General features: G+C 61.9%; 1 protein-coding gene across 1 annotated transcript; it reads left to right on the top strand.

Moving 5' to 3' along the window:
* The first annotated feature begins 866 nt into the window (after positions 1-866).
* ATG2A (autophagy related 2A) lies at positions 867-22,175 on the top strand. The gene is made up of 41 exons (XM_027531632.1): positions 867-1,394; positions 3,698-3,860; positions 3,977-4,129; positions 4,252-4,354; positions 4,767-4,902; positions 5,248-5,346; positions 5,644-5,740; positions 5,833-5,997; positions 6,101-6,241; positions 6,800-7,037; positions 7,122-7,266; positions 7,368-7,460; positions 7,902-8,060; positions 8,156-8,399; positions 8,746-8,842; positions 8,943-9,099; positions 9,803-9,945; positions 10,023-10,162; positions 10,259-10,416; positions 10,898-11,048; positions 11,177-11,376; positions 11,471-11,551; positions 11,782-11,888; positions 11,985-12,077; positions 13,626-13,696; positions 13,919-13,995; positions 14,694-14,864; positions 14,993-15,119; positions 15,204-15,418; positions 15,957-16,165; positions 16,410-16,545; positions 18,171-18,371; positions 18,577-18,678; positions 18,762-18,846; positions 18,936-19,071; positions 19,157-19,229; positions 19,382-19,464; positions 19,701-19,822; positions 19,964-20,118; positions 21,285-21,437; positions 21,527-22,175. The coding sequence occupies exons 1-41, from the start codon at positions 1,224-1,226 to the stop codon at positions 21,761-21,763; spliced, it is 5,787 nt and encodes a 1,928-aa protein (XP_027387433.1). The 5' UTR covers positions 867-1,223; the 3' UTR covers positions 21,764-22,175.
* Positions 22,176-22,365: the final 190 nt, after the last annotated feature.

Genomic DNA, 22,365 nt, shown 5'->3' on the forward strand with positions numbered 1-22,365 from the left:
CCAGCATCAGGGTCTTTTCCAATGAGTCAGTTCTGCACATCAGGTGGCCAAAGTATTGGAGTTTCAGCTTCAGCATCAGTCCTTCCACTGAATGTTCAGGACTGATTTCCTTTAGGATGGACTGGTTGGATCTCCTTGCAGTTCAAGGGACTCTCAAGAGTCTTCTTGAACACCACAGCTCAAAAGCATCAATTCTTCAGCGCTCAGCTTTCTTTATAGTCCAACTCTCACATCCATACATGACTACTGGAAAAACCATAGGTTTGACTAGACAGACCTTTGTTGGCAAAGTAATGTCTCTGCTTTTTAATATGCTGTCAAGGTTGGTCATAACTTTTCTTCCAAGGAGCAAGCGTCTTTTAATTTCATGGCTGCAGTCACCATTTGCAGTGATTTTGGAGCCCCCCAAAATAAAGTCAGCCACTGTTTCCATTTTTTCCCCATTTGTTTGCCATGAAGGGACCAGATGCCATGATCTTAGTTTTCTGAATGTTGAGTTTTAAGCCAACTTTTTCACTCTCCTCTTTCACTTTCATCAAGAGGCGCTTTAGTTCTTCTTCTCTTTTAATATTCCAATGAATATTCAGGACTGATTTCTTTTAGGATTGACTGGTTTTATCTCCTTGCAGTCCAAGGGACCCTCCAGAGTCTTCTCCAACACCACAGTTCAAAAGCATCTCACACGCTAGCAAAGTAATGCTCAAAATGCAAATGTTTTCAGTTAATTGTTTCTAGAGATAAGTGCTGGGTCTCTGACACCAAGTGGTCCTCTAGAAAGCTTTTACTAAGTTTAATGGGACACTGTCCCTTTAAATCCTCCACAACCACCTCAAGTACCAATTGGACGAGTCGGCACATGCGCATTCCTTTGAAGGGCTGGCACCTCAGGCTACAGCCTTCCCGGAGCCCGTAGGAGAGGTTAAAGGTCCACCCACACAGAATTTATACGCAAGCGTAAATCAGTATCTGGAGCTCTATATCATACTGGGAACCCAGTCCCTTTTTCGCGCCTGAAGGCTCCGCCCCCGCAGCCAATCAGTAGGCCTCGCCCTTTGCAGTGACCAATGGCAGTGAGCGTGGGGGGCGTGGTCGGGCGTCCGGAGGTGCGGCCTGGCACTAAGAGAAGCGGCGGGGTGAGCCGGGGGCTCTAGTGAACAGCGCAACCGGACGGGGAACGCTGGCAAGAGGCGAGTGGAAGCGGCCCGGGCCCGGCGGTCCCCGAGATGTCACGATGGCTGTGGCCGTGGTCGAACTGTGTGAAAGAGCGGGTTTGCCGCTACTTGCTGCACCATTACTTGGGTCACTTCTTCCAGGAGCACCTCAGCCTGGACCAGCTCAGCCTGGATCTGTACAAGGGCAGCGTTGCCCTGCGGGATATACATCTGGAGATCTGGGTGAGGATCCGAACCTGGGAAGGGTCAGACTCGGGGAGCTCAGCGGCCTGAGGCTGCCTGCGAAAGGGTCGACCTAAGGGACCAGGCACCGGAGTGGAGAGGCCTTGGGCGTCCGGCCCTTTCCAGGGGTCAGAGGGACCCCAGCCAGTCGTGTCCAGAGCCAGAAGCTAGACGGGAAGGGGTCCCTGCCTCTTCTTCGCAGGAAGAGAAACTGAGGCTGGAGAGCCGGATGTCAATTCTCTGGAGAATGCCAGGATAAGCGTATCAAATTGGGGGCCAGAGTTGAGGGTGTTGTCAAGGGGCTAAGGAGAAGGTGAGGAGGGATTGCAGGAACTAGAGGGCTCTGGTGGGACCAGGCCAGGGAAGTGGCAGAGTTGGGACATACAGCTGGTTGGGGAAGTCTGGAAGGGGTCCAGGACCCTGCTGTGGGCACCTGTGGGAAAGGTGCCCTGACCTCCTGACCCCTCGTCCCAGGCTCAGTGGGTGGTGTTCATCTCCGGATATGGATGTCAACAACCGCGTCAGCGCCCTTGTTGATCAACACTTTGTTTGACTGCCTCTGCTGCCTACTTCCTGCTTTGGGGAGAGTGGGATGGACCAAATGGGTGTTTGGGGAGGGGCTTGGGCATCAGCATGTAGCATCACCTAGAGGAAAGCCCTGGAGGAAAGGTGGAGAGGTCTGGCCTGAGGCAGAGAGGAGAGAGATTCTGGGCAAGCAGAGAGGAATGAGGTCTGGGTCAGAGCCCTGAGGCTGGGGGCGGTAAAGAGCTGTGACTCAGGGTACAGCTGACCTGGGAAGTTGCAAAGGCGCCTCCCCGTAGAGGCGAAAGACCAGGGCTGGCACTGGATCAGCCCTCGAGTCCAGAGTGACAGGGGTGGGCAAGGGGACAGGTGGTAGTTGGTGGTTTAGTCGCTAAGCTGTATACTACTCTTTGAGACCCCGTGAACCGCCCCCTCCCCCGTAGCCTGCCAGGCTGCTCTGTCCATGGGATTTCCCAGGCAAGAATACTGGAGTGGGTGCCATTGAACCTGGGTCTCCCGAATTACAGGTGGATTCTTTACTAAATGAGCCATCAGGGAAGCCCCGATGAGGACAGGGGCTTCTCAGTTTTCTAGGGGAGCAGACAGTGTGCCTCACCTCAGTATAGTCTGGGCGAGAAGAGTTGGGCTTTACGGTAGACCAGGCCTTCCTGAGCAAATGTGGAGCATAGGAGACCCCCAGGCCCAGAGTTGGTGACATTTCTTAGCTGTGAATCCCTGTGCAGAAGACCTTTTCTGACCTCTAACCTCAGCCTCTTAGGCTGGCCCAAACCTATAGACTGCGTCTTTCTACACTCCCACCTGCCCTGCCCTCTGGTTGGGGAGTGAATTGACTCCTAGCTAGGCTACTTTCCTTCCTGGCCTCCAGGGAGGGGTTGACCCCTGGTGGAATGCAAGTTCTTTCCCAATATGCCCACCCTTCTCCAAGCTGCTAGGCCTGCAGCCCCTACCTTGTGGACCTCCAGAGAAGCCTGGTCCCTGGGGACCCTGCGATAGCAGAAAGAGAAAAACCTGGGTCTCAGTCTCAGTTTCCAGAATGCACTGAGTGACTAGGCGAGTCCCTTCTGTTTAGGCCTCAAGGTTCCCCATCTGTGGATCTCTGGGTAAGGAATTTGCACTTGATCTCTGTGGACCTTCTGGTTCTGCCGTGTATTTTATTCATGGATCCAACAGAGGTTTACTGAGGCCCTCTCTGGGTGGCACCACAGTGCCTAGAATCACACTGAGAAGGCAGGTGGGCTCCTGCCGCCGGGGAGCTTCCAGACTGGTGCAGGGGGCTGTCCCTCTATTTGTAACAGGAGGCTCTAGCCTTGTGCTTCAGAGAGAGGTGCAGCTACACCAGGTGGAGTTGGGGTCCCCCTCCAGCTCAGGTCAGCCCCTGCCTGCCTTTCCCGGACACTCCCCTTAAACCCCATGCTTGTCCAGGTGAATGTGGGCTGCTGCAGTCTCGGCTGGGCCTTTGCACGTGCTGTTCCCATGCCTGGAACCCTCCCTTCCATCCTCTCTGCCTGGCTCCTTCCTCTTCCTCCTTCAGCTCCCCCGTCCTCAGGTTTGAAAGACTGGGCGTGTTGAACTGTACAGTAACAGGGCAGCCAAGAGTAGGGGTCAGTTGAGCAGAGGTAGGACTTTGTAAGTAGCACGTGGCGGGATGGGAGAGCAAGAGCGCTCTCCAAGGTGGAGCGGCCTGGTGAGGAGTGCAGTAGCAGGGAGACAGCTGGGTTTGGGAGTTCCCTGAGCTGGCTTTGTCTCCTGTTTGCTCCCAGTCTGTGAATGAGGTACTGGAGTCTATGGAGTCGCCACTGGAGCTGGTGGAAGGCTTCGTGGGCTCCATTGAAGTGGCCGTGCCCTGGGCTGCCCTGCTCACCGACCACTGCACTGTGCACGTGTCAGGCCTCCAGCTCACCTTGCAACCCCGCCAGGGCCCAGGTCAGAGCCGGGTGAAGCTCAGGCGCGGAGGGGAGGGGAGCAGACAGTGGGAGCGGGCCTGGGCACCCAGGGTCTGACTGGGCCCGCCTGCCCTGAGACCCTCTTCCTACCTGCAGGGCCGGGGACTGGCGACTCACAGAGCTGGGCCTCGTGCATGACCACCAGCATGCAGCTGGCTCAGGAGTGCCTGCGGGACGGGCTGCCTGAGCCCTCTGAGCCACCGCAGCCCCTGGAAGGACTGGAGATGTTCGCCCAGACCATCGAGACTGGTGAGTAGGCCCTTCCATGGCCCTTAGTGCAAGGACCTCAGGCAGCACCCTGCTGCCTGACAGGGAAACTGTCTGGTCTTCACCACTCTGCCTGACCTGAGACCCCCCTCTCCACCCCTCAGTACTGCGGAGGATCAAGGTGACCTTCTTGGATACTGTCGTGAGGGTGGAGCACTCGCCGGGCACTGGGGAGCGTGGCGTGGCGGTGGAGGCCCACGTGCAGAGGTAAGGGCAGGCCGAGCAGGTGGGCTGTGTGAATGGGGAGGGGCGCGAGGGGCTGCTGAATGGCCCTGGCCCTGCCTGCCTCCCCATCCCAGGCTCCTAGGAGGTATCAGGGCAAGTCTGAGTGGGCTTGGGCTGTGGTCGTGGCAGAGGGAGGTGGACTGTGCTGGGAGCCTGGAGTGGTGTCCAGAGGCCGGGTGGTGCAGGGCCAGGGTGCTGGGCCCTCAGGATCAGGTCACATGCTGAGGGTCTGAGGAGCAAGAGCTGGCTGGCCATGGAGTTCCAGGATGGCCTGGCTGCGATGTGGTAGCTCAGCAGGCCAGATGTCACTGACCCCAGACTTCTAGAATATGATGCGTGGCGGGGGACTCCAGCTCATGGTGGCCCAGGCACTCTCTGATCCTCCACTCCCCAGACTGGAGTACTGCGATGAGGCGGTGCGAGACCCAAGCCAGGCGCCCCCGGTGGATGTGCACCAGCCTCCTGCCTTCCTCCACAAGCTGCTGCAGCTGGCGGGGGTCCGCCTGCACTTCGAGGAGCTCCCCCAGCAGGTGGGCCAACTCTGGTCCTCACGGTCTCTCTCTCCTTCGAATGCCTGTCCTTGCTGGCCCTGGACCCACCTGCCCTTCTCCACCCCTTCTGACCGTGTGCACGCTCCGTCATGGCCGACTCTTTGCCGTCCCTTAGACTGTAGCCAGCCAGGCTCCTCTGTCCATGGAATTTTCCAGGCAAGAATACTGGAGCAGGTGGCCATTTCCTCCTCCAGGGGATCTTCCCGACCCAGGGATTGAACCCACGTCTCTTGCGTCTCCTGCATCGGCAGGCGGATTCTTTACCACTACTGCCACCTTGACTGCATCTTTTCGATCCCTCCTCTCCTATATCTCGTCTCCCAGGAAGGACCCCCAGAGCCACCTTTGCAGATTGGCAGCTGCTCAGGGTGCCTGGAGCTGACAGTGAAACTGAAGCAGAATGAGGCCTTCCCAGGCCCCAAGGTGGGTCCCCAGACCTCTGGGGACAAGGAAGTATACCACATTTCAGCGTCCTTCTCAGCAGAGCTGGTATTCCCTGGGACAGAGCTAGGTCATTGGAAGGGGGGAGCTCATTGCCTTCAAGGCAACTGGGGAAACAGGGATACAGAGGCTCAGAGTGGTCAAGTTGGGGCCAGGGTCGCACAGCTAGTTGGTGGCCAAGCTCAGCCTGGTGGCTGGCAGGCTGCCTCCTCAGGGTAAGAGCAGGTGGGTGGCCGCAGCGGCTGGCGTGGGCTCCATGGTTGCTCGCTACTCCCCCAGCTGGAGGTGTGTGGACAGCTGGGCTCCCTGCACCTGCTCCTGACCCCACGGCAGCTCCAGCAGCTTCAGGAACTGCTCAGCGCTGTGAGCCTTGCAGGTGAGGTGTCTGGGTAGTCCGGGGGGTGGGGGAGGATGGCTGGGAAGGGGCCGGCAGATGGGACTGACACAAGGCTATGTCCTCCCCGGCAGACCCCGAGAGCCTGGTGGACAAGCTGAACAAGAGCCGCCCGCTCGGTGCTGAAGACCTGTGGCTGATTGAACAGGATCTGAACCAGCAGCTGCAGGCGGGGACTGGGACTGAGCCCCTCAGCCCAGACCCCCTTTCGAACCCCCTTGTCAACCTGGAGAGCACTGGTGGGTGTGGGGCTAGACCTGGCAATTGACGGAGTCTGGTGTGGGTACAGGGCTCGGGGGGCCAAGCCCGGCTGTCTCTGAGACCCCTTCCTCTGGCTCACAGACCTCTTCTTCTCCATGGCGGGCCTCACAAGCAGTGTGGCCTCAGCCGTGTCCGAGCTCTCGCTCTCCGACGTAGACCTGGGCTCCTCTGTGCACAGTACCACAGCCTCCCGCCGGCTCTCTGCTCAAGCCCCCCCTACCGGTGAGTCCTCCCAGGTCCGGGAGAGCTGGAGGAAGGCGCGGTGTTGGGTCATGTTGCTAACGTGCGTGCAGGAGGCCTGGGGGTCCACCCTTGGTGACCTGGTTCTGGGGGAACACTCAGGGGAGGTGGCAAAGTGACGGACAGAGCCTGGATTTCAGAGGCAGTGACACCGGGGGATTCCCTGGGGGCTCAGGCGGTAGAGTCAGTGACATTGGCCCAAGTACTTAAACTCTTGGAGACTCAGTTTCTCTTCTCGTGAGGGATAAGACCTGACCCCAGCAGGCTGTATGTTTGAGAGTTTATATGTGTCAGGTACTGGGTAAGTGCTTTATCACCTCCAGTTTGTCCAGTTTCCTTGAGCAGGTTGAATCGAGCCTGGACTCAGTGTCTGACATAACGAGGCTTCGTGTCACGCCTGCCTGGCCAAGCTCCCGGTCGGAGTCAGGGCTCACCTTGGCCGAGGCTTCTCCCAGCCCCGAGCCGAAGTGTCTGACTGTCACTTGACCTGGGGTCCCCACGAGCTCTGGGGAGCCTCTGGTGAAGCCTTTGTCCTCTCAGGCAGGACAGCCCCGGTGCCCCCCTCGAACACCCTGCGCCCAGACTCGCTGCTGAAGATGACCTTGGGGGGTGTGACCCTGACCTTGCTTCAGACATCTGCCCCGTCTTCTGGACCCCCTGACCTCACTACCCACTTTTTTGCCGAATTTGATGCCACCGTGGATGGGTCCTTCGGCTCCCATGACTTGCACCGTCTGCGACCGCGCTTCCAGAGGGCCTGTCCTTGCAGCCATGTCCGGTACAAGCCCAGGGCGGCCTGAACGTGAGGGGACCCCCGAGCCCCTGAAGTCCCCGCTTCTGACGCCCAGCTTCTTCTCCGTAGGCTAACGGGTGCCGCCGTGCAGCTGTCCTGGGAGCTGCAGACAAGCAGGGGCCGGCGGGCCACCAGCACAGAAGTGCACTTCGGGCAGCTGGAGGTGCTGGAGTGCCTGTGGCCCAGGGGCGCCTTGGAGCCTGAGTACGCAGAGGTGAGGGCTGACAGCCTGTGCGTGTGGTGCGGCCGGGCCCGGAGGTGAGGGTGGGCGCAGGGGCTCAGCCTGACCCCGCCGTCTTCCCCGTCCCTGCCCAGATCCTGAGCTTCCCCAACAGCCTGCGATCCCAGGCCTCGGCTCAGCCCTGCGCCCACCTGCGCCACACGCAGACCCTGCGCCGGGTGCCCAAGGTAACCCGGCCGACTCCAGGCCTGGGGGCCCTTGGCTGTTTGCTGTGGGTGTTGCCCCCACCAGCCTCCCCTGGTGCCTCCCTGCTCCCCCCTCTACCCCATTCCCTGTGCTCCATCCAGAGCACATCCCCAACCCCGGAGCCCTGAAATACCTCTGGGCCACGTGCGTGCCATCCTCTCAGCCCCTCTCCTGGTTCATGGCAAAGCCCTGCCAGCTCATAGGGCTGGGGGTGGGTGGTAGGTTCTGGGCGGCGTGGTTGTCTGCTTCGAGCAGGCCATGACGCCCTGCTCCCCTCCTGGGTCTCCCTTCCCCAAGCTCATCTCCTCACAACTTGGGAGGGCTCTGTATTCTTCCTGTTTTCGCTCAGGGGACCCCTGCCCATCCTGCCCTCACATCCCCCGCCACACAGCACTCGCTGACCTGAGCACCCTCCCCCTCAGAGCCGGCCCCGGCGCCCACCTGCCTGCCATTGTCACTCAGAACTGGCTCTGGACCTGGCCGACTTCCAGGCGGATGTGGAACTGGGGGCCCTGGACCGGCTCGCTGCCCTGCTGCACCTGGCCACCACACCCCCTCCTGAGCTGCCTGCGGGCCTGCTGGTGAGAGGCCCAACCCGGGTGGGGAACGGGGCAGGATCCTCCCGCTCCTGGGGTGGTGGGGGGTGGCCTCAGCTCTGATTCTCCCCGCCCCGCAGACAGAGCCCCCACTAGCAGCCGAGCAGCACACGCTGGTGCGGCTCTCAGCACCCCGGGCCACACTGCAGCTGCGCTTCCCTATCGCTGACCTGCGACCTGAGCGGGACCCCTGGGCGGGCCGGGCCGTGCGAGCTGAGCAGCTGAGACTGGAGCTGACTGAGCCCCAGTTCCGGTCAGAGTTGAGCAGTGGGCCTGGTCCCCCAGCCCCCACCCGCCTGGAACTTACCTGCTCTGACCTGCATGGTAAGACTGCCCCAGGAGACAACCCCTTGGGCAGGGGGCTGAGGCCTCTGGGAGAGGTGGGCTTGGGGCCCCAGAAGGGGCTGGGTCATGAGTGGGGTCCAGGCCTCATCTGCTTAGTGAGGCGCCCTCACTGCCCGTTCCCCGGGCTTCTCTGCGCAGTGGGCAGAGTGGACTGTTTATCCCAGGGCCGTTGCAGACTGTGGGTGCAAGGGAGGGCACAGGTCCGTAAACAATAAAACACAGTTGTCGTGGGCAGGGCTCCAGGCCCCCACTGACCCACCTGGTGTTGAGGAAGAGATGGGGAAAGGTGGCAGTGACGACCCCCACCCCTCCCTATCCCCTCCAGTCACCTATGAAGATGGAGAGAAGCCGCCCATCCCCTGCCTGCGGGTCTCCAAAGCTCTGGATCCCAAGAGCCCTGGGCACAAGTACTTCCTGCCCCAGTAAGTCAGGGCTCTGGAAGGAGCAGACAGGAGAGGAGGGCTTTGCTACCAAGGGCAGCGGGAGGCCCTGCAGGCCAGTGACAGGCCTGTGCCCTGGCAGGGTAGTGGTGACCCTGAACCCCCAGCTCAACGCACCGTGGGAAGTGGCCTCGGAGAAGGGAGAGGATCTGGAGCTGTCGGCTGAGAACCTGTGCGACCTTCGGGAGCCCGAGCCCTCGCCCTTCTCCTCCAAAAGGACCATGTACGAGACGGAAGAGGTGAGGTCCAGGCCTTCTGAGTCTCTTGGGAGCCACTTAGTGGCTGTGGGCCAGGGGGATAAGACCACCTGCAGGGCCAGATAACATGTGACTCAGCACCAGTGAGAATTTCATGTCTTCCATTGTCTCTGGTCAGTGAAGAATCAGAAACACCACAGCTTGTGGGGCCCGAGAGTGGGGGCCGTGGCGAGGGCAGTGCCCTGGGCCACGGGCCTTGATGGGGACGGTTATGACCCCGTCCCATCAGCCATTTCTCAGCAGTGGACACTTGGGCCTCGGGATCCTATTCTCTGAAGGTGCTGAGGGTCGAGTGAGAGGCAGTTAAGCACCTGGCCTCTGGTCCAAACGGTTTAGGTTCAAATCCAGGCTCTGCCCCTCCGTGGCTGTGTCATCTCGGGATTGTCCAACTTCCTAGAAAGTGAACAACAGATGAGCTTCTCCTTCTGGAGAGTGGGTGTAATGACCCCTCCCATAGGGCCTGCCATGAGGATAGAGGAGGTAACATAAATGAGGCCCCTTGGAGCAGGTTTCACATGCAGTCAGTCCTTCAGACCAGACAAGACGGCTGTCATACATCCCAGCAGAGGAGGCTCATGTGAATGATGGTTGGAGTTCAGGAAGCAGATTCTGAGTCCGGCAGCAGGCCCTGACCTCTCTCGCATCCCCTTCCCTGCTCTCCCCACTCGCGCCCCTCCCCCTCAAGATGGTGATCCCTGGAGACCCTGAGGAGATGAGAACCTTTCAGACCCGGGCCCTGGCGCTGTCCCGCTGTAGCCTAGAAGTGATCCTGCCCGCTGCCCATATCTTCCTGCCCAGCAAGGAGGCCTACGAGAGCCTCTACAACAGGTGATGGTGTGGGCGGGGCGGGGTGGCCAGGGCCTGGGCCGGACCCCCCTCACCGCCGTGTCCCACCGTCCTCCCAGGATCAACAATGACCTGCTCATGTGGGAGCCCGCAGACCTGCTTCCCGCCCCCGCCCCCGCCACGCCCCCCGCCGGCTGCCCAGATGCATCGGGCTTCTGGCAAGACAGCTTCAAGATGTGCAAGTCTGCCTTCAAGCTGGGTAGGCAGGGTGCTCTGGTGGCGTCCCGGGCGCCGGGGCAGACCCTTCCCCCACCTCCGGGTCTCCCTGCCACTCAGCTCCTTGATCTCATCCTAGACTCGGACTCGGACGACGAGGACACCCATTTCTCAGTGGGGGCATCAGGTGCCCCCCGGCCCCTTGCCCGTGAGTCCCGGAGCCCTCGCTCCCAGAGTACCTTCTCTGCATTGGTGACGGTGCTGAAGGGCCGGATCACCGCCCACTGTGAGACCAAGGTGAGGCATAGAGGAGGTGACGACAGCCCAGGGGCAGGGACCCCCGACTCCAGAGCCCCCACCGGCAGGAAAACCAGACCTGTGTGAGCTGCTCCAAGTTGGGAATGTGCGAAACAGAAGCCCTACTTGGGTCCGAGTGTGGCCTGCCCAGCCATTAGCACCCACCTGCTCCCCTGACCCACCCATGCCACCCCACCCATCCCATCACGCCCCGTCAGCCACTTACTAGCACCTGCCATGTGTAAGGCACTCAGGGTTAGGGTTAGGTAAGGCTCGGGGTCCGAGCAGGCACCATCCGATGCTTGGAGGTAGACAGGGAGGGTGACCCTTCTCCTCTGGGTGCTGCCCCAGATCTGTAGCAGTCTGGAGAGCAGCCAGAGCCAATCCTAGTCAGACCAGGGCTCTGGAGGCCCCCTGACCCCGAGGGCGTGGGGGCTGCCGAGTAAAGCCTCTGAGGCCAGGCTGCACGCTCTGTCTGCAGGACGAGTGTGGGAAGCGGCTGGAGGGCACCCATGGCGAGCTGGTGCTGGACGTGGAACAAGGAACCATCTTCAGCGTCTCTCAGTACCGAGGCCAGCCGGGACTTGGCTACTTCTGCCTGGAAGCGGAGAAGGCAGCACTCTACCACCGAGGTGTGAGGGCTGGGGGCCAGTTGCCATGGGTCCCAGGGGTCCATGGTCACGGATAGTCTCTCGGGAGGGATGTGTGCCCTGGGTAGAGTGCCCAACTGGGCAGGGGAGCTCACCAGATACCTCCCCAGCGGCCATGGATGACTACCCACTGCCCGGTCGCCTGGAGCTGCCCGCCTTTGCTCCCCCGGCTCAGCTGGCCCGGACCATCTACCCATCGGAGGATGGGGTAACTGAGCAAGGAGCCTCAGGCCGCAGAGGCCAGGGCCGGGGCCCCCACATGCTGTCCACCGCGGTGCGCATCCAGCTGGACCCCCAGAGGAACGTCAAGGTACAGGCCCGCCTGCTTCCGGCCCACCTGTTTGGTCAGGGCTCTGCCTCCCAGGTCCATGGGGCTCCTGTGCTGACTCTGCCCTGCCCCCCAGGAGTTCCTGGTGACCCTGCGGCTGCACAGGGCCACCTTGCGCCACCGCATGGCCCTGCCGGAGCAGAGCTGGCACTCCCAGGTGAGCCAAGAGGGTGCAGCGGGCAGGTCTCCAGGCCTGGGTGAGGCAGGTGCGAGGGGCAGAGGCTGCGCCAGAGCTGCCCTTGGACTGGAGATGGCTCATGGGTGGAGCCCCTGGGCCAGGCTGCGGTGGACAGCTGGTGGGCAGCACATAGGGGGCTGGGCTGGGGCGGGGGGTTGGGAAGAAAGAAGCTCCCTCACCCTCACATACCTCTCCTCTGGCCACCAAAGCTATTGGAGTTCTTAGATGTCCTGGATGACCCAGTGCTGGGCTACCTGCCTCCAACGGTCATCACCATCCTACACGTCCACCTGTTCTCCTGTGCCGTGGACTACAGGTACCCAGGCTCAGGGACCTGGGGGCCTGGGGCTGGGGCCAGGCTCTCATGGGCAAGGAACCTGCCCCAGCCCAAATGTGACCCCTTCCCTCCCAGGCCCCTCTACCTCCCCGTACGTGTCCTTGTCACTGCTGAGACCTTCACCCTCTCCAGCAACATCGTCATGGACACCTCTACCTTCCTGCTCAGGTATGCAACCCCTCCTACCCAAGCTCCCCATCCATCCCACCCCAAGTCGGCTGTAGCTACCCCTTCCCCAGGGTCCCACATGCCTGCTGTGTGTCCTCAGGCCTCAGGCCTTTCTGTGCATCTGAGTGATCCCTCTCTGAGGAAGTCAAGGAGGTTTCCCCTACCTAGAGGCAGTCAGACCTCTGAGGCAGAGCGTTTGAGCTCTTGCCTGATAATCTCACTTCTGGAGGTCGTCCTCAGGATAAAAGAAAGGATAAGAAGGGTAAAATATAAAGCCTCCATAGTATAATTTAAAATAGTTAAAACTTGTAAGCAGTTTATATGACCTCAGATTACGACCTCAGTCAGCAAACGTGGCCTTGTGCTCAGTCACTTCATTCGTGTCCAACTCTTTGCGACCCCATGGACTGTGGCCCGTCCGGCTCCTCTGTCCATGGGATTCTCCAGGCAAAAACACTGGATTGGGTTGCCATGCCCACCACCAGTGGATTTTCCTGACCCAAAGACGGCCTACCCAACCATTAAAGTCAAATTTAAGAGTAACATTGAAAAACGCCATCAAATAATATTTACTGAAAAAAATAAGATATAAAGCCATACATACATATATTTTTAAAGATTCTTGGGGGTGTGTTTGTATACGTCTCCGTGTCTTCACAGAAAAGACTGGAAGGAGATGGATAGCTATCCCTCAGTATCTGCAGGGGATTGCTTCCAGGACCTCTCGTGACACCAAAATTCAGGGCTGAAGTCATTTATATAAAAGGGTGCAACATTTGCATGTATCCCATGTACATCCTCCCATATTCTTTAAGTCATCTCTAGATTACTTTTAACACCCAACACAGTGTAAATGCTACATAAGTAGTCAATGCTGCTGCTGCTAAGTCGCTCCGGTTGTGTCCGACTCTGTGCAACCCCATGGACTGCAGCCCACCAGGCTCCCCCGTCCCTGGGATTCTCCAGGAAGAACACTGGAGTGGGCTGCCATTTCCTTCTCCAGTGCATGAAAGTGGAAAGTGAAAGTAGTTGCTAGCATGCAACAAATACAAGTTTTGCTTTTTGGAACTTTCTAGATTTTTGTTGGTTTGTTTGTTTTGGTTCTCTGACCAAGAATGGATTTTTTAAAAAATATTTTTGATCCGCAGTTGGTTGAATCCTCAGAAGCAGAACCCACAGATTGGGAGGGCCAAGGTTCTATTCTCAGAATCTGAGATTAGCTTTATTCTTACATATTTAAAAGCAGTAGGGGAAAAGCAGGACATTTCCCTCCCAGGGCTGCTATGAGTTCCAGGTGAGATGGACGAGCTGGACAGATATGCAGAAAGAGAAATGCTGCCCAGTGTCCCCGAGTGCCTGCTGGCTGGGCCTGTGGTCTCCCCATTGTACAGACAAGAACACCAAGGCCAGAGAAGGGCTGGCACTAGTTTCTTGTCAGCTTGGGACACCCTGTCAGGGCCCCCTCTGCCTGTCTCTGTGAGCCCCACCTTCTTAGGAGCTGTGGCCCTGCAGCGGCTCCCGGCCCTTCTCAGCCCTGTTCCCCGCCAGGTTCATCCTCGACGACTCCGCCTTGTACCTGTCCGACAAGTGTGAGATGGAGACCCTGGATCTGCGGCGAGGTGGGCAGGGCCTAGACTGGGCTCCCTCCCCTCTGAGGGACTGTGGCCCTGGCCACCCCCAGAGCGGCCAGACGTCCTCCCCCAGCCGCCAGCCAGGTTCTCAGCGCCCACAGACACACGCACGCACACCAGGGTGGCACCCACTCAAACCCTAGACTCTCCCACCAGGGCCGGGGCTGGGTAGGAGGAGGCAACAGGGCCCTCTTCTGCCTTCTGCCTCAGATTACGTCTGCGTCTTGGATGTTGACCTCCTGGAACTCGTGATAAAAACCTGGAAGGGGAACACCGATGACAGACTGGTGAGTGTGGCTGCGCCCAGGGCCTACCAGGGTCCCCGAGCCAGAGCAGGTATCTGGGCAAGGGAGCCTCAGGGCGTCACTGTCCCCCACCTGCTGTCTCTTTTGCTTCTGCCCCCGGGGCCTGGGCTCAGCTCGCAGTCCCTGGCAGCCCTCCCCTGTGGTTGCCACCCTCCTGGGAAGGGTCCGGCCCTCGGCAGACATCCCTCCGTAGGAACCCTGCCAGCACAAGGCAGCTGTGGCCCAGAAAGAGCAGGACCTGCGGAGACAGCCCGTGGGGGCCTGATTTCCCTGTCTGCAAAAGACAGTCACTAGGCCTGGGGCTCAGTTGGTAAAGAATCCGCCTGCAGTGCAGGAGAGCCAGGTTCAATCCCTGGGTGGGGACAATCCCCTGGAGAAGGAAATGGCAACCCACTCCAGTATTCTTGCCTGGAAAGCCCCTTCGACAGAGGAGCCTGGTGGACTACAGTCCATGGGATCGCCAAGAGTCGGACACAACTGAGCAACTAAACCCCCACCACAGGCCCCAGCTCACCGGGCTGTGGTGCAGGACTCGGGAGCCTGGAGGCACTGAAGAGCCCCCGTGCCTCCTCGGACAGCCCTGGGCGAAGCCCCTTTTCCCTCAGGCTGAGTGTGCCCATGTTCAGTGGGTTGTTGACTGACCACCCCAGGGCTGACCCCCGCCCGGCCCTGCCCCACAGAGCCAGCCGCTGTTCGAGCTGCGCTGCTCCAACAATGCGATGCACGTGCACAGCTGCGCTGACTCCTGTGCCCTGCTGATCAACCTGCTGCAGTACCTGACGAGCGCGGGGGACCTGCACCCCCCACCCCGGCCGCCCAGCCCCACGGAGATCGCCGGCCAGAAGGTGCAGGTGAGGCCTGGCCCCACCGTTCCCGGAGCTCCGCCCAGGCCTGTCCCCTGCTGCGGCCCCCACCAGGGCCCTGGGGCCCACCCCTCCCTCCTAACTCGAGCTCACCAGTGCCCCTCCGCCCGGCCCAGCTCTCAGAAAGCCCCGCCTCCCTGCCCTCGTGCCCACCGGTGGAGACGGCCCTCATCAACCAGCGGGACCTGACGGACGCCCTCCTGGACACCGAGCGCAGCCTGCGGGAGCTGGCGCAGGCCTCAGGTGGGGTCAGGGTGCAGTGGGCTCAGCAGACACAGTCAGCACCCACACCAGGCAGCCCTCAACCGGCCCCTCTCTCCACCACAGGCAGCCCCTTCTTCCAGGCCTCTCCAGTGTCGGTCTACCTGTTCCCCGGAGAACGGAGTGGGGCTCAACCCCCCTCACCCGCTGCTGGGGCCCCCACTGGCAGCTTGGGGTCCCGCTCTGGGGCCAAAGAAGCTGAAAAGGAAGATGAGGGGGATGGAGACACTTTGGACAGCGATGAGTTCTGCATCCTGGACGCTCCTGGCCTGGGCATCCTGGTGTGTGGTGGGCAGGCTGAGCAGGGCCAGGAAGAGGGTGCTCAGTTTGGGGCCTCCTAGAACTCCCACTGTGGGAGAGGCAGGAGGTGGTCACCTGCCAGGATGCGGGTTGGAACCACAGGTAGGGCTGAGAAGGGCTCCCTGGGGAGGCAACCCTCACTGTGGGCTTGGAAGAAGTTGACAAAGGTCCAGAGGAGTGACAAGGCATGGAGTCTGGGGCAGAGGGGTGGGGACATTGAGGGTCGGGAGGGAGAGGAGCAGGGCAGATAGCAGGAGGGGGAGGAGCACCATTCGCTGTGAGGGTGCTGGCCTCCCGGCCGCCCGGTGCCATTGGGAATGCCCAAGCTCCCTGTCACACGCAAGCAAGACCTTAGTTCAGGGAGGCAGGGCTGGCAGGAGCACGGGGCACTCAGGCCCCTCCAGGTCACGGTCCGTGAGACTCCCCTTATGTGAAATAGGGGAGAGGGGTGTGAGGATGGGGGAAACAAGCGGCCTGGACCGGGGGAGCTGCTGTGCTCACGTGGCGTCCCCCCTGCAGCCCGCCGACGGGGAGCCCGTGGTGACGCAGCTGCACCCAGGCCCCATCGTAGTGCAGGACGGGCACTTTGCGCAGCCACTGGGCAGCACGGACCTGCTGCGGGCACCTGCCCACTTCCCCGTGCCCAGCAGTCGAGTGGTGCTGCGTGAGGTCTCCCTCGTCTGGCACCTCTATGGCGGCCGAGACTTTGGCCCCCACCCTGGCCACAGGTGAGAAGGAGCGGGTGCGGGTGGCAGTGGGGCCCCCAGGAGATGGGGCCCGGGCTGGGGTCCAGTTCTGACCTTCGGCAGCTGGAGACCTTGAACCCAAGCCTCATCTTCTGGCCTTAAGGCTTCCTCTTCCCCATGCCCCGCCAACTTCCCAGGGGGAGGGTCTCTGGCCCCGACTCTGACCGGAGGGAACGTGGGAAGGGGGTTCCCTTTGAGTCAACTCGTCCCTTGTTCCTCTGCCCAGGGCAAGGGTCAGCCTCTCAGGCCCCCGGAGTTCCCCTTCTCGCAGCTCCGGCCCCAACCGGCCCCAGAACTCCTGGCGTGCACAGGGGGGCAGTGGGAGGCAGCACCACGTCCTTATGGAGATTCAGCTTAGCAAGGTGAGCGGGGGGCTTGGGCAGAGGAAGCAGGGATGGGGACCAGGGTCAGCAAGGTGAGTGGGGGCTCGGATGCAGAAGGTGGGCTGGGCGGGGACCGGGATCAGCAAGGTGAGCCAGGAGCTTGGGTGCAGAAGGTGGGGGTGGGGACCGGGGTCAGCAAGGTGAGCTGGGGGCTCGGGCATAGAAGGCAGACTGGGTGGGGGACCAGAACAGACCCTTCCCTCCCGGCTGCCCAGCTAGCGCTTCACTCCACGGAACCCGCGGGTCGTGCACTCAGTCAGCTGCTGCTATGCTGTTCTAAGTGCTGGATGCAGCGATGAGCAAAGCAGACAGAAACCTGCCTTCCTGTCCCTTGTGTCATAGTAGAGGGAGCCTGATAAGACTACACGTGTGCGTGTGCTAAGTCACTTCAGTCGTGTCCAGCTCTGTGGACAGGCTCCTCTGTCCATGGGATCCTCCAGGCGACAATACTGGAGTGGGTTGCCATGCCCGCCTCCGAAGACTAGATATACATATACTCAAATGTGATAAGTGCTTGGGGAATGTGAACAGAGAGAGGGCTCAGGGAGCACTGGGGAGGGCTGGAAGGTGCTCGTGGAAATGTGCCGTTTTGCACAAAGGTGTGAGGAAGTGAGCCAGGAGGAGGTTTTCAGGCAGAGGGCACAGCGCGAGGGCTACAAGCCAGGAGCATCCCTTGCATGTTCTGGGACCAGCAAGGAGGCCGGCGAGACTGCCGCTGAGAAGGGCGGGGAGCGGTAGGAGACGAGGAGGCCGGAGCTCCGACCCCGGGCAGGCTGCACAGGGCCTGAGGACCACGGGCGGTTCTGGGTTTTACCAGAGGGACAGCGGAAAGAACCACAGGGTGGGCTGCTGGACTGAGTGTCCATGAGGGAGAGAGCGGGCCAGGCTGGCCTGAGAAATGGTGCAGGTCAAGGGCCACTCACTGAGAGCGAGCCCACACAGACCCACTCCCCGAGCTCACAAGGGCGCTGGTGCTGAGAGAACTCGGGCGGAAGTGCTTCAGGGGGGTGGTGAGTGCTCCGCAGACTGCACATGGGCCAGGGAGCTGGTGACAGTGCCGAGTGATGGGGAGAGAAGGCCCGGCAAGGGCCTGTGGCTGAGGGAGGCTTTGACCTGTCAAGGGCAGAGAGGCCAGGGTGCCCCACATCAAGGGCAAGGGCCGAGGAGGGGCTTGGAGGGAGAGCAAGGCCTAGCAAGGCCACGGGGAGGAGTCTGCAGGCGTGGGGTGGGCAGGCGAACACTTCACGAAGGTCCCTCTGGGTGGAAGGAGAAGGGGCTTGAGGGGGTGAGCAGGGGGTGTTCAGGGGAGGGGGAACGGCAGCCCCGGGCCAGGGGCAGCTGCGGCGGTGACAGTGTGGAGGGACTGGAGGGATTGTAGAGGAGGCAGGACTGACAGCCATGGCGATGGAGAGATGCCGGGAGGACCGCACCAGGTCTGCCCTCGAGAGTGACGGGGCGCCGGTGCCACTCGGGGGACGGGAGGTCTGTGAGAACGGGCCTGCGGGTTCACCAGAGGCTGTGCGGAGCATGCGGTGCCGGCAGGACAGCCACGTGGGGCGGAGAGTGCAGGGAGTGGCCCGCTCAGGCCGCCGTGCGCCCCGCAGGTGAGCTTCCAGCACGAGGCATACCCAGCGGAGCCAGGCCCCGTCGCCCCTGGCCGGGAGCTGGAGGAGCAGCCGCTGTCCCGCCAGGTGTTCATCGTGCAGGAGCTGGAGGTGCGCGACCGGCTGGCTTCCTCCCAGATCAACAAGTTCCTGTATCTCCACACGAGCGAGCGCATGCCGCGGCGCACCCACTCCAACATGGTACGGGCCCCGCGGGCCGCACACGGCCATACACGAGCCCGCAGGCACGCTCGCGTACGCATGCGCGCGCTCACACACATCCGGGAGGGTGGGAGCACAGGCGGGCTTCGCTGAGGGAGCGGCCTCTGCAGGACCCGCTGGGTGAGCGGTGGGCGGCTGGGGGCCTGAGGCGCAGCGGGTCCCAGAGCTCACCTCCTGCCTTCAGCTCAAGGTCAAAGCACTGCACGTGGCCCCCGTGACCAACCTGGGGGGCCCCGAGTGCTGCCTCCGCGTCTCGCTGCTGCCCCTGCGGCTCAACGTGGATCAGGTGAGCGGGCCACGTGGGGATGGAGCCTGAGCCGAGCCTGCTGCCCCACTGGCCTCTGAGTCTGACCCCCTCACTCCCCGCAGGACGCCCTGCTCTTCCTCAGGGACTTCTTCACCACCCTGGCGGCCAGCATCAACCCCATGGTCCCAGCAGAGACCTCCGCTGAAGGTGAGCAACTGGGCTGGCGAGGGGAGGGTCCCCGCCTCACCACCATGCCTGGGCCCACCCCCAGTCTGTCCCCGCCATCTCCCCTCCAGCTCGCCCTGAGACCCCGGTCCCGCCCAGCGGCCCCCAGGAAGGGCAGCCGGAGGGTGTGGAGACCACCAGCTCCCAGGAGGCCGCAGGCGGTAGGCTCGGCACCTCCCCCACCGAGCAGCAGCCCATCTACTTCAGGTAGGGCGTTGGGCTGGGGACCCTGGGCCAGGCCTCAGGGGGCCAGGCCAGTGACCTCGGGACTCTCTCCCCACTCCCCACCCAGGGAGTTCCGCTTCACGTCTGAAGTACCCATTTGGCTGGATTACCATGGCAAGCACGTCACCATGGACCAGGTGGTGAGTGGGCTGTCAGGTCCCAGTCCTGCCGTGGCCTTGGGAGGCCAGGGGGGCCAGGCAGTACCGGCCGCTGTCAGCCTCTAGTGGCTCCGGGGGGCTGGGCCGGTCCCTGGGCCCCAGGGTGTAAACTCCAGCTCCTCTCCCCTCTGCAGGGCACTTTCGCAGGTCTCCTCATCGGCCTGGCCCAGCTCAACTGTTCAGAGCTGAAGCTAAAGCGGCTCTGCTGCCGGCATGGGTGAGCCTGCAGGCCTTTCGCAGGGCCCTCTGTCTGTTCCTGACTCGGGCCTTGGCCAAGACCTCACCCTTCTGGCACCTCAGTTTTGTCCTCTGTGAAATGGGCTCAGTCAGTCCCTCCATACCGGGCCGGGTGGAACTGCAGGGTGTGTTGGGGTGCCTTGGGTCCCTCTGGCCCTGTGACCCCTCAGTGAGGGGCTCTGCCCGCCCCACCCTCCTCTCCCCGCCCTGTTCCAGGCTCCTGGGTGTGGACAAGGTGCTGGGCTACGCGCTCAATGAGTGGCTGCAGGACATCCGCAAGAACCAGCTGCCGGGCTTGCTGGGGGGTGTGGGCCCCATGCACTCAGTCGTCCAGCTCTGTGAGTATCTGACTTTGGGCGCTCTGGAAACTGCCATACTCGGGCAGCCTAGAAGCTGCTCTGGGGAGTTAAGTGGACGAGTTCCCGCAGCAGGGTAGGTGGGGGCAGCCTCGGGCATCTCTGACCACCCCCTCCCCACAGTCCAAGGGTTCCGGGACCTGCTGTGGCTGCCCATCGAGCAGTACAGGAAGGACGGCCGCCTCATGCGGGGGCTGCAGCGCGGCGCTGCCTCCTTCGGCTCGTCCACAGCCTCGGCCGCCTTGGAACTCAGCAACCGGCTGGTGCAAGCTATCCAGGTGAGCAGACCCCCAGCGTCCAGGGCGGGGAGGCTCTGCTCCACGGTGCCCAGTTCCCTCCTCAGCTCTACCGAGCGTGGGCAGTCTGGACGTTTGAGATCTTAGGAGGAAGAGTCACAGAGACAAGAGGCCAAGTGACCGGCCTGGAGCCCCCGTGGCTCCTGTGTGGGAGTGTCAGGCCCCCAGCTTTAGAGCCCACTAGGTGTCCATTCGGAGACGACAATGGCACCCCACTCCAGTACTCTTGCCTGGAAAATCCCGTGGATGGAGGAGCCTGGTGGGCTGCGGTCCATAGGGTCGAAAAGAGTTGGACACAACTGAGCGACTTCACTTTCACTTTTCACTTTCATGCATTGGAGAAGGAAGTGGCAACCCACTCCAGTGTTCTTGCCTGGAGAATCCCAGGGACGGGGGAGCCTGGTGGGCTGCCCTCTATGAGGTCACACAGAGTCGGACACGACTGAAGCGACTTAGCAGCAGCAGCAGGTGTCCATCCATTCGTGGCACTGTCCTGACAGGTGGGGAAGGGGCTGGTTCTCTTGAATGAACCAGAGATTGACCCTGGTGCTTCACCAGGCCCGGCGGGAAGCCCGGGGGTTACCCTGCGAGCAGTTGCAGATGAGTGCCCTGGGTTCTGGAGTAGAGGGAGCCGGATGGACAGGTGCATCCATACTCAGAAGTGAGCGGGGAGCGTGCAAATCCTCGGGGCAGTTGGGGAGGGGCAGGCAGGATCTCTTGAGAGGAGGCTGGAGGGATAAGCGGGTATCTGAGGCCCTCCCAGGGCAGTGAGCTGGGGTGTGGCCCGGCCAGGTGAGGAGGCCGGGTGAGGGGAACGACGCTGGGGGTGGCAGAGGGGAACCCAGGTCTCTGTCAGGGCCGCCCCTGGGGCTCACGAGGAGCAGCTGGGGAGGGCAAGGCACTGGGTTTGGGCTGCATCTGTGGCGCCACCAGACAGGCAGGAGGAGGGGTGTGGGTCCAGAGGACGTTCGGGGAGTCCCCTCGGGGCATGAGGTCACCTGAAAGCCCCCTGACGTGGGGGCTGGGAGCTTGGCAGGACTCCAGGAGCAGTACAGTACAGTGTGGCTGTGGGGGAGGCAGGGATTGTGGGGGGGTAGTGGGCTCCCTCCTGGTCCTGTCTCCTCATCTGCTGTCCCCCACGCCCCCAGGCCACAGCTGAGACCGTGTATGACATCCTGTCCCCAGCGGCGCCCATCTCGCGCTCCCTGCAGGACAAGCGCTCCGTGCGGAGGCTGCGGAAGGGCCAGCAGCCGGCTGACCTCCGGGAGGGCGTGGCCAAGGCCTACGACACAGTTCGCGAGGTAAGGAGGCCCAGCCCCGCTTCCAGTCATCCCACGTCCACACCCACACCCCCTCCACGGACTCCCGCACTGACCGCCGGCCTCCACAGGGCATCCTGGACACAGCTCAGACCATCTGCGAGGTGGCGTCTCGGGGCCACGAACAGAAGGGGCTGACCGGCGCCGTGGGGGGCGTGATCCGCCAGCTGCCCCCAACCGTGGTGAAGCCCCTCATCCTGGCCACCGAGGCCACGTCCAACCTGCTGGGAGGGATGCGCAACCAGATCCTCCCCGACGCGCACAAGGACCACGCTCTGAAGTGGCGTCTGGACGAGGCCCGGGACTGAGCGCGGGCCCCGGGACCCCACCTCGCCCGGCCATCCCAGGGGCACTTCCGGAGCGCTGCGGCCCCCCGCTGGATGGGCCAGGCCTTCAGAAACGGACCAGGAAGGACCCTGACAGGCCCACCCGCTGCCAACCGCTGTGAGAGTGGACCTTCCCTGCCTGGGGCCTCGGCCCTGTCTCTGCACTTTTCCTCCCGGGAGAAAGGACACCACGCCCCCACCACCACCTGGGCCCACACCGCTGCCTTGTTCCAGAATGGAGGCTCTCGGACCCGGACCCACTCAGCCAAGTGTCTTTCTGTGTCTCAGCGGGAGATGGGGGCACGAACACCGTGTGGCTCAATGTATTTTTAAGCTCCTTGAGCGTGTGGGTCAGTGTCTGCATGACGTGGAATAAACTGCCCACCGCCAGCCCCTCCTGTGTACCTGCAGTGCCCCAGCCTCGACCTGCACCGCCCGGTCCCCAGCTCTGTACCCAGCACTGCCCAGCTCACCACCAGGGGTTGCCACACCCTCTTCACGCACCCGGCAGGTGAACAGCCCCCAGCCCACCACCACCCCACCCACTGCCCCCGGCCTCGAACCCAGCCACCTGCCCACCTCTC

The sequence above is a fragment of the Bos indicus x Bos taurus genome, chromosome 29, assembly GCF_003369695.1.
Source record: "Bos indicus x Bos taurus breed Angus x Brahman F1 hybrid chromosome 29, Bos_hybrid_MaternalHap_v2.0, whole genome shotgun sequence".
NCBI classification, from domain to species: Eukaryota; Metazoa; Chordata; class Mammalia; order Artiodactyla; family Bovidae; genus Bos; species Bos indicus x Bos taurus.

Coding starts and splice junctions, on each gene's coding strand:
- ATG2A (XM_027531632.1), top strand. CDS start 1,224: ATGTCACGATGGCTGTGGCCGTGGTCGAACTGTGTGAAAGAGCGGGTT. Junction 5,347..5,643: donor AGGCCTTCCCAGGCCCCAAG/GTGGGTCCCCAG, acceptor CTACTCCCCCAG/CTGGAGGTGTGTGGACAGCT. Junction 9,946..10,022: donor TACGAGAGCCTCTACAACAG/GTGATGGTGTGG, acceptor CCGTCCTCCCAG/GATCAACAATGACCTGCTCA.